Source organism: Gavialis gangeticus, unplaced genomic scaffold, assembly GCF_001723915.1.
Source record: "Gavialis gangeticus isolate Ggan-Ray unplaced genomic scaffold, GavGan_comp1, whole genome shotgun sequence".
NCBI lineage: Eukaryota > Metazoa > Chordata > Crocodylia > Gavialidae > Gavialis > Gavialis gangeticus.
The window spans coordinates 83,892,344-83,903,029 of record NW_017729033.1 but is presented as its reverse complement, the minus strand read 5'-3'; the positions used below and the strand labels follow the sequence as shown (position 1 = coordinate 83,903,029).

The 10,686-nt window shown below is 45.3% G+C and overlaps 1 protein-coding gene across 1 annotated transcript in view; it reads left to right on the top strand.

The window, feature by feature from the left end:
* LOC109303762 (cytochrome P450 4V2-like) overlaps positions 1–8,786 on the top strand; it is a 28,522-nt gene extending 19,736 nt beyond the window's left edge. The window contains 4 exon segments of the mRNA XM_019525980.1: positions 1,270–1,372; positions 2,051–2,185; positions 4,233–4,412; positions 8,613–8,786. Of these exon segments, the coding sequence (XP_019381525.1) occupies positions 1,270–1,372; positions 2,051–2,185; positions 4,233–4,412; positions 8,613–8,785 (591 nt within the window). The 3' untranslated portion in view covers position 8,786.
* Positions 8,787–10,686: the final 1,900 nt, after the last annotated feature.

The following is a 10,686-nucleotide window of genomic DNA, read 5'->3' as shown; positions in this document are numbered from 1 at the left end:
GAGAAGTCCTCTATGTGTTTGGTGGCGAACTTGGAAGTGGACCAGAAGTACTCCTGGTCCACTCCCAGGTCTGCCAGGGAGCTCACAAGGGGGCTCCTCCCACACATCCCCGGCTCGGTGATCTGCCCTGGGGGTACCCTGGGTGCCCTGCCAGACCAAGGAGGCACCAGTTGCCGAGCCAAGGGGGAATGGGGGGAGGGGGGCCCAACGAATTCCCCAGTGGACCCACAAGTGGATCGGAAGTGCTTCTCAGTTCACTTCTGGGTCTGCTGCTGAGCGCACTGGAGAGGCCCCCCCGTGCTTCTGTGGGACACTCCATGTGCCCCAGCATCGCAGCATTCACGAGCCCCTGCTACCCAGAGGTATGTAGAAAGAACACTTGAAGGTGTGTCTATGTCTGAATTGCCGAATCTCTCCGAATCAATTTGGAGGGTTCTGATTCGATTTGGAGAGATTAAAGGGTCTTCTGATTCAATTTGGATTTGGCCACCGAATCAAGCTGAATTTCCACTGAATCGAATCGGGGACTGAAGCTTTGCACAACCCTATTGATTAGGACACATTATTACATTTATTAATTTTATTAAAAACACTCATTTACCTTATTTATACTCTCAGTTGTGCAGTAGCATAACTGAAGGGGGTGGCTGAGACAGCTGCCTTTGGGTGAGGCACAAAAATGGCTGCTGTTGCAAGTGGTGGCTGGCCACGTGGCTACCACTAGCAGAACCACAACCAGCACTGCCCGGTGTGTCACTGCTGCCCAGGGCATGGAACTATCCTGTTTCACCTCTGAATTTTTGGTTGCACATTGCATTATACCCATTAGCTGGATTCACTAATATATTATTGCAGCATTATGCTTATGTAACTCTGTCGTCCTAGAGGCTTTTTGACTGAAATGTACCATGGACACAATGGAGAAGCCAGGCTCCTGATTCCACTCAAATAGAATGGTGTAGTAGCATGGTTGGGAAAGGGACTCATTTGGTATTTTTTGTTTGTCTGGGGTTTTTTTAATTGAAGACTATTTGAAGATGATTTTTCCTCCTACTTTTCACACGTTATATAAAAAAACTAGTTTTTTTTGTAACTTAAATATTTGAAATGTTTAATGGATTCATACATTCTTAACTTTTCCCCCCAAATTTTGCTACTGTATTATTACATCACTATAACTTTCTTTTAGAGTTGTATTAACTATTTCTGTATGTATGTATTCATAATGACAATGCAGATCTGAGCATCTGTTTAAATCTGTACCTTTAGGGGCATGATACAACAGCTGCTGGAATGAGTTGGGCATTGCACTTACTTGGATGCCATCCTGGAGTCCAGAAGAAAGTGCACAGAGAATTGGATGACGTGTTTGGTAAATGTCCACATTTTTTAGAGATTTTGTTACCATCTTTCTGTAATAAAGGACCAAAACATCCAGTCACCAGTGGGAGAACACTTTTTACAGAACAGATACTCCATTTCTGATCTCATACTTCCTGTACTAGAGAGAAATCTTCAAAACACCTTTAAAGGGGGCCTGGAAACAAAAATTCCTAAATGTACGGGATACTGAAAACTATGGACTAGACACAGACAGTGGTTTTATGGCTCATTATAGTTCATTTGGTCTCTGCTAACCTCTGTATACCACAGGTAATAAGGACCCTCTTCCCTTTTGAATGGTCTTATTATTTTGTATAATTAGGTTATCTATTTCAGCTGCTCTTTACTTGTTTTTCAGACACCTCTGAAAACTTATATTTGCTCCACATTTTACAGCCCTTTTTCTAGTTCTGCAAGTGGCTGTTTTCATTTAGGTGATGGAGATAAACACACCTCATTGTTTTCTCTGGTATTTAGCTTAGGCTATTTCTGCTTCTTTCCCAGGCCTGGGAAAGGGCACTTCACATCCTAAAGCTTGTCTGATGTCACTCCCAACTATTTATTTGGCTTGCTACTTGCATACTTATTAGACTATCAACACTCTTATCCTATTATTCGTTTAATTAGGACAGTTGGATTTTACACCGCCTTGTGATTTTTTTGATAGGTGACTCTGACCGTCCTGTCACAATGGAGGATTTGAAGAACCTACGGTATCTTGAGTGTGTTGTTAAGGAAGCACTTCGTCTCTTCCCTTCAGTGCCTTTCTTTGCCCGGACCTTGAGTCAAGATTGCTATATTAGTACGTAGTTGTAAGCCATATGCATATGTTCCTTGCTTTAGACTGGGGGTCCAACTCATCCAGGCATGTAGACTGGATGAGGGTCACAGAGCTGGTCTGCAGAGGGCTGGTTTTGCAGGACACTGTATGCAGCATGTGCCCCTTGCTGGCTTCCTGTGTCCTGTGCAGCGTGCACTGGCCCTGCTCCAGAGCTTGTGCTGCAAGTGGCATGCAGGTTAGACCAGTGCTGTGGGCACTTCATGTGGCCCAGGGGGTAGCATGAAGTACAAACTGTCCTGTGCACTGGCTTCTGGTCCAGTCCAGGCTCTCCGTGCACATTAGAGCCAGTATGCAGGGGCAGTCTGTTGGGGCACAGCATTCAGCACACTTTTTGTGCTGGTCCCATGCAGTAAGGTCCCGCTGCAACGCCTGCAGTATCAGGCTAGCCCCCCGCCCCACCTCCCCTTCAGACTGTGGGTCCAGCCCACACACCACACCGTGCTAGTCCTGGATTGGGCCTGGTGCATCTGCAGGCAGTGTACAGGCTGGATCTGGTGCTGTGGGTGCTGCAGACAGCCTAGGGGGTCATCATGAGGCATGTTCTGCATGTGGTGTCCTGCTAGACTGGCTGTGCATGCTGGCACCAACATGGCCAAATCTGGTCCAGCCCACATGCCAGAGTGGCTCTGCCTACCATATACTGTGTGTGGGGTCAATCTGAGACCCACAGCCTGGATTATGTCTCTACGGGTCGGATCCAGCCTGTGGATTATATCTTTGACACTTTTTTTAGATACTATACATATTTCTTTATGAAAGTGTTTCACACGTAATCAGTGGTTTTTGTGCCCTGCATCTGTTGAATGTCTCTTTGGCCCTCTCTACACATTACACTTAAGGCATGATTAACTAGGTAGTCATGCCTTAAGGTGTGACCCAGCTACACGTTCAATCCATTAGTAGTTTAGAGCTTGTTTTGTCATGCTATTAAGTTATTTCACAAAAAAAATGTGTAATATCTTTGTAGTTTGTTATAATCGCATCATTAATTGAACATGTGGCCAAGTCCTCCCCTGTGGCTGGGAGTACCAACAACTGAGGGCTGCAGGGCTAGCAGCCAGGGCAGTGGAAAGAACACTGCCCCTGCTGCCAGCCCTGCACTTCACAAGGCTTGCAGCAAGTGCTGTGTTCTCTGCACTGCCCCAGCTGTGAGCCCCACAGCCCACATCAGATGCAGGGCTTGCAACGGGGGGCAGCATGGGGAACACTTCCCCAGCTGCAAGTCTCATACAGCTCCATCAGTTGCAGGGCTCACAGCTGTGGGAGCCAGTGAAGGGGGAGCCCGAGATCATGAATCTGAGGTAAATGAGTGTTTTTTAAATAAAATTAATAAATGTAACAGTGTGTCCTAATCAAGTCATTGAGTAACAATGACCATGGTACAGCTTCAAAGAGGATAGTTATGTCACCTGAAAACTGAAGTAGTACAAGTTCTGGTTCAGGTCCACTGTGATCATTTCTGATCCCCCTGTCTCACAAAAGGCATAATAGTAGTGGAAGGCTTGGAGAAATTTCTCAGTGGAAAGAGAGATTGGGACCATTCAGTTTAGAGAGAGTAGTAAAGCACTGGAACAAGCTATCCAGAGGGGTTATGGAATCTCCATCCTTGGAGGTTTTTAAGACCCAGGTAGACAAAGCCTGGGCTAGGATGAGATAGTTGGGAATTCTTCTGCTTTGAACAGGGGGTTGGACTAGATAACTTCCTGAGGTCCCTTCCTACCCTAATTTGGTATGATTTTATGATTCTGTGATCATGATTCCAGGCTCCCCCCTGCACCAGTGATAAGGTGTGATAGGATCTAATATATGGTCCCACAGTAACACTTCCTGCCATGCCTGTGTGGCCTGGCAGGAGGTGCAATTGTGTAGATCACACATTAGCTCCCATTGTGCCTTTACCTGCATGCGTAGAGGGACCTTTACTTTGCTACCAGATCATCATGCTATCATGTTACTTTGCTATCAAGATGCGTTGCTATCATGTTGATTCTTTTTTTTTTTTCCCCAGGAAAATTTAAGATACCAAAAGGAATAGATGTCATTATTGTTCCTTATGCACTGCATAGAGAACCAGATATTTTCCCGGAGCCTGAAAAATTCAGACCCGAGCGATTCTTCCCTGAGAATTCTAGTGGAAGGCATCCCTATGCATACGTGCCCTTCTCTGCTGGCCCCAGAAATTGCATTGGTATGGAATTAATGGTAACACTAGTGTAGTCATTTAACAGTGTAATAAGGCTATTGCTTTATCATTAGGATGGAACAGGTGGAGCTTTCTTTGCTGAAATACTCCTAGCCTTGCAATGGAGATTTCAGTTTTTGGGCACTTCCTAAATGCAGCAGAGCCTCACTGGTATCTCAGAAATCAGATTACTAGTATTTGCAATGTTTTCTTTCTCATGGTGTTCCTGGGGATGTGTACACACTAAGGCTTGGAGCCCTTTGAAAAGGACAGCAGTTGGATGTTTTACTTGTCGTGTGTGAGCTGAGAACAGCTGACATTCAAATGCAGCAAACCCTGTTCCAACTTTAACACTCCATCTAGCAGATTTAAAGTTGGAACAGGTCCATACACTCAGAGTTCATTTGCTCCCTTCCCTCCCCCCTTTCTACTATTGTTATTTCTTCCTTCTTGGCACTTGCTTTATTTGTAATTCTGTGCCACGTAAACTTTGTGGGCTAGAGGGAAGAGCATCCCCTCCAGGCTCTAAACAAGCCGAAGTCAAATCGTTATGGCACATCATGCAGGACTGTCTCGCTGCTCCCTCAAAATGTATCTGTTGTTTGTGCAGTGATTTAGATTGCTGATGGCCCTCAAGTGGACGGTAATATGTCAGTGACTCTGCTTTCCTTCACTGAATGCATAAAACTCACTGGCTCTTTAGGGCAAGGGCTGGTAATCTTTATAAGACATGAGCTGTCACAACCCAGCTCCAGTCCAGTGTGGGGTGTTTGGCTTTGGTGGCTCAGCAGCAGGGTGGGGTTTCTATGCCCATGCCAGGGCTAGAGATCTGGGAGCTGTGCTGGCTCCATTGGCACTTTTCACAGCCCCCTGCTCCCTGGCTGGGACCTGAACACAGCTCCCAGCTGATGGGGAGCTGAACCAGGAGTGGGCATCTGGAAGCTGTATCAGCATTGATGCTACTTTTCACACTTACCCCTTTGCTCTGCCAGACAATCCCAACAAAGTGCCGTAACAACAGGCAAGGACCAAGAGCACTCTCCATAGTTGGGCCTCTAGGCATTCAAGGGTGAATGAGTCATCATGAGTCCTGAGACTGGCCAGAAAGCAAACAAAAGGGAGTGTGTCTTGGGTTCTGCTCCCTGATGACTGGGTTACTTCTATTTTTAAGCAGTGACTGTCTAACGTAAAGCACATCATTAATTTAGGAAACAAGCAAGAAGGAAGGGAACGTGACTCCGGCCCAGTGAGGAGAACATTACCCTGGGATGAGGGAGGAGATTTTGGATCCTGCTCCTAAAGCTTACTTTGCATTTTACTCAGTGGAAAATTCACAGGCAGCATTGGGAGCAGGAGCCAGAACCTAGGGAACCATTTTCACCTAACCCAGGGCAGTACCCTCCTCACTGGGCTCTGCAGTCACATTCTCTTGGTTCTTCTTTTGGTTCCCTGATTGTTCTGCTCCTGGCCGTCCAGCGGTCCAGGTAAAATGGGAAGGTTAGAGGGTGCATTCAGCTTAGTCCAGGATCCAAAAGAATAGAAGAGATCTATATATGCTTTCTCATGGGTTAAGATCAGAAAAGCCTGCCCATCCTGGGAAAAGGGGAGAGAAAATCTGCAAACTACCTTTGTGGCAGGCCAGTAAGGGGTGCTCCTTCATTGAGCCACCCACCTTACTGCGCCCAACCACCTTCCAGGCTCCGAGTACCTCCCTGGGGGGGGCCTCATGTCAGGCCAACCTCCTTCCTGGAGCGCACCCACTAGCCTGGGGTAAAAACTGCCACCACCCAGGGCTGGGCTTTATTCTGGCTCTGTGCACCCTGGGAAACACAGGCCTAGTAGCCCTCCAGGGTACTTGACTCACTTAAAGCACTTGGGGGTGCTTCTCTCAGTCAGAAGCACAAGTAGTGGTCTCCCTTAGTTAGCTGAACCAAGGGGATCCCAAGGCATAATCTAGACCCACAGCCAATAAGTCTCTCACGCTAGGTACAAAGGAGAACTTTGTTGGTTACAAGGGGTAGGATTGCAATAGGGTATAAGGTAGAGCAATATCAGAGAAATCCCATAGAGCAAACTGGCATGGCTGGGTAGCCTTTGATCATGCATCTGAGTTACTGCAAACTATATATCTAGTTAGATCTCAGGTAGCTTACTCACAAGTATCATCCAGAGGCAAGCAGTTTCTTGATCATGAGTTTTGAGAGAGAGAGCATGCAATTTTTGGACGGTTCAGTTCTTTTCTCTCTCTGAGTCTTCCTCATGGCTGCTACCTCCTCCTCCTAGGCAGTCCTTAACTTATATAGCCCTTATGACCTCATTTGCCTGGTCCAATGGAGGCCAGCACCTGTTGGCTGTCAGCCAACCAATTTGAAATGCATCACTAGCTGCTGGGCAGACTGGCAGTTCCTAGCTCCCCAGGGAGTCCAGGCCCCTCATCCAGGTATGTGATGCCAGTCACGTAGGCAGAGGAAGCAGGTTTCCCTGTTCCTTCAGGAATGTATCCAGCTCAGGTTACCTAAAGAGAGAGGGTCAGGTGTGTACCCTCTGCAGGGCCCATCTTAACCAAATTGTAACAGAGCAGAGTTTTTGGGGAGAAACAGAGGTGGCCTTCTGCCACAGCCTTAGGTTAGGGGCAGGGTGTACAGTAGTTTATGCACTGAGAGAACAGAGCTTTCTGTTGTGCATGACTGATTAGGATTGCATTCCTAAGGCACAATCCATCCTTTGGGTCTAGCTATGGTAGTCTTAGAAGTCTGAAAAGTGGATTAAGATCTGACCCTCCCTCCTAGTATATTTCTTAGAACCACCCAACACCGTAATGCAGTGGGGGCCAAACTTTTTGGCAGGCATGCCAAACCCACACCTCCCCCAAGAGTGTCACTCTAATCCCCTTCCCCTACCTAATCTGCTGCTCTGCTTTCTGTTCCCTGTTCTGTGCCTCCTTCCTGATCTGCTGGTTTGCTTTCTGCTTCCTGCCCTGTACTCCCTGTTCAATATGCTGGTCTGTTTTCTATTCCCTGCCCTATCTGCCATTGTGCCTTCTCCTCAGTCTACTGCATGCCATGTACAGAGGCTGCCCATGCCACTTGTGCTGCAAGTTATGCCTAGTGGATGCTCAGAAAGGCATAACAAATAAGTGGGTTACATAGTGTGTGCGACATCTGTTATATTAATAGCTCTGAACAGCACGAGGAATTTGGGGGAAGGTGAATGTATGTTACTTTGATTTCATTTCACTTCCAGGTTTTTGTTCCATTCTGAATAGGGCTGTGTCCCAATGACAAAGGGCTCTCAGCAGCATCTGTTGAGATCTGGCTGGCTGCAGGGTGAAGTTAGAATAGAAGATCTTAGGAGTCCATCTATTAAGTGCAGAGGAAATGGAAAACACCCTCAGAAATTAGTGAATTATTTTTACTCTATTTTCATGTGTTGCAGGAGGGATCTGATTTCTTACAGAGAGGGTAGTTAGCTATAAAAGTTTATAAAGTTCCCAGGGTAGCCTGGGTGCTTTACAGACTCCAAAGATCCCTTTCTAGACAGTGTCTGTATAAACAATGTACAGTGAAAGGGTTAAACGAAATGGGTAGAAATACATCACTACTACTTCTGTTCTCTCTTCCTTAGGGCTAAATCTCTGGCCAGTTGTGTGGGGTCTGTTACTGTTTGCTGAATTCCATTTTTATTTCTGCCTGTTTCGTTTCTTCCCTTTCCCCATTTTCTTTTGAAATATTTTACTATATGCCCCAGCAATCTTTCTGTTTAGCATGAAAGGTCCAAAACAGAATCCTCTCTATTCCTCTGCTATGTGTGTATATCTATATCTCCTTGTGTGTGTGTAGCCCTCCTTCATCCTGTAGATGTTTGTGTGGTGGGAAACTGCAGGTGAGCTCATCCTCCATCCTACTGCCTTGGTCTTCTCCTTGTTCAAGCTTATGAGAAACACAACAATGTCACATTTTTGTAGTGTGTTTCCCTCCAATTCAGTATTAAATTCATCTTGCTGGGGGAGCCTGCACATTGTAAGGTTACCCAAGGTAACTTTCCTTCTAGGGTTAGAGGCAAATTCCACTCTGATTACAGTCCTGATTTAGGACCAGACTAGTTTCTACTTGGATTCTCTGTACTGTATTTGTTGAGAGAGCCTTGAGCAGTTGTGGGGCCGTTGTTACTGAATTCCAGCTTTTTTTGTTTCTGTTTACCCTGTAGGCCAGCGCTTTGCACAGATGGAAGAGAAAACTGTTTTAGCCACCCTCCTGCGCCGCTTTTGGGTGGAAACAAGTCAAAAACGAGAAGAACTTGGCTTGGTAGGAGAACTGATTCTTCGCCCAAATAACGGCGTCTGGATTCAGCTGAAGACAAGAACAGCTCACTTGCCATGAGGGGGGGAAAAAAAAAAAAAAATCAGGATTTTAGGTGCAAAATATGCTAACAGCATTCTTTTTTCCTGTTTTTCTTAGAGCTTACATGCACATGCAAAAAAACCAACTAACTTGTGTAGAATTATGAATATGAGAAGAATTTAAAAATCTTTAGTGCTTTCCTTCTGCAATAACATGATCCATTGTCTCCGTATTCAGATGCTGAGATGTTCTGTAAAACACATGAACATCTTATAGCCCTACTGTTTATATTTGTTGTATCTAATGTGTAATTTTGATGCCATTTCATTTATTAATTTTAAGACAAATTACATGACCATTTTAAGTGGGCTTTACAACAAGCAATATTATACAGCAGTGCTACAGTATTTTACTGTATAGCTGCACTAACAGAAATATTAGCAGAGTGTTTATTACATACTTACAACCATGAGCTTGCAAACTCCTGGGCAGCTTAGCCGTGATCTTACTTCCACCTGATTTGTTGCTATAAACATTTTTTCTTAGTTTCTTTTATCTCTTTAGAATTACAAATACAGCATCATGTTCTAGGATGTCTGTATTCCAGACACTAGGGACTGACAAGCTGGTTCTGATTATTCTTTATCCAGGAGCTCTGGGGTTATGTATCCAAGATACAGCTGCCATTAGTTACTCTCAACCTTAATTACTCTATCTCTTGTAAGATCTTGCTTTTCTTCCCCAGGGCAAAGGAAGCCACGTGGGTCTCTAATTATACTCTTTTATATATCATTCCCCCTCAAATGCCTATGTAGCTAGGTGTCTGCACGAAGGCAGCATTTGAAACAACATACAAATCTATGCTCTTAATTTTATCCAGAGAACTTGGGTGCCTCACACCTGCACCTTTTTCTGCATACCTTTAGCTCACGAAAATATACCAAAGCATGCCACACATCTTGTCTTTTTTTTTAAGTTCTTTCCTATCTTTTGGTTATGCCTCAATAAGGTTTACAAAATCCTATTTTCTTTTTATATTTTTCTCATAACTTTGAAGTTAGTTGAAGCTTGTACTTAAAATACATAATTATTTAGCCTGAAGGTAGTTAGCCTGAAGTCAGGCAATATTCAAATCACATTGCACTTCTTCTATATACAAAAGCCCCACAATGTACACTAACTAGTCTTTAATTGTGCTATGTAAATACATTATTCTAATTATTTTACTGGCTGTTAATTCCTACACTTACCACCCATTATCTTGGCACCTTTCATCATCTCTGAGATTTTTATTCATGTTGCTCTATATAAATTTCTGGCCCCTTTTACTTGCAGTAACTTATCTTTCCCAGCGGCTAGATGTGGACATTGCCAGATGAAGTGGATCAGCTGTGCTGCATTGTATCCCTTGATAGTGTGGGGCTTTCCCTACTCAGCCAGACTTGCTCCTGTGATTGTGGAGGACAGATCTGGCTGAATGGGGAACCCTGACTTCTGCACTTATGGAGAGGCTGCCTGAGATTCCTTGGGGTGCCTGTCCATAAAGGGGAAAGCCAGGAAAGTGTTCATGGGGCTTGAGCCAGCCTCAGGCCCCCAGACCACCTACCCAAGAGTGCAAGCAGCTCAGGCTACCCATATTCCCCACCTCCCACCTGTCACACGCACACCATAATGGTGGCATCGATGTGTGAGGCAGCAAGATGGCGAGCCCCGCCCTTCTTCCCCGCAACCATCACAAAAGGGTACAACAAACACTGCCATACCAGTACTTTTGTTATCAGAGCATCACCAACATAGGTGAGGTCAGCTAGTCTGCAACGCCAAATAAGGCCGGGACACAGAACCCTGAGAGGTGATAGGTGAAAACAGCCAGCTCACCGTTGAGCGCGTCACCTGAGTGATATAAGGGAGCACACAGCCGCACCCAAGCGAGGTCATTC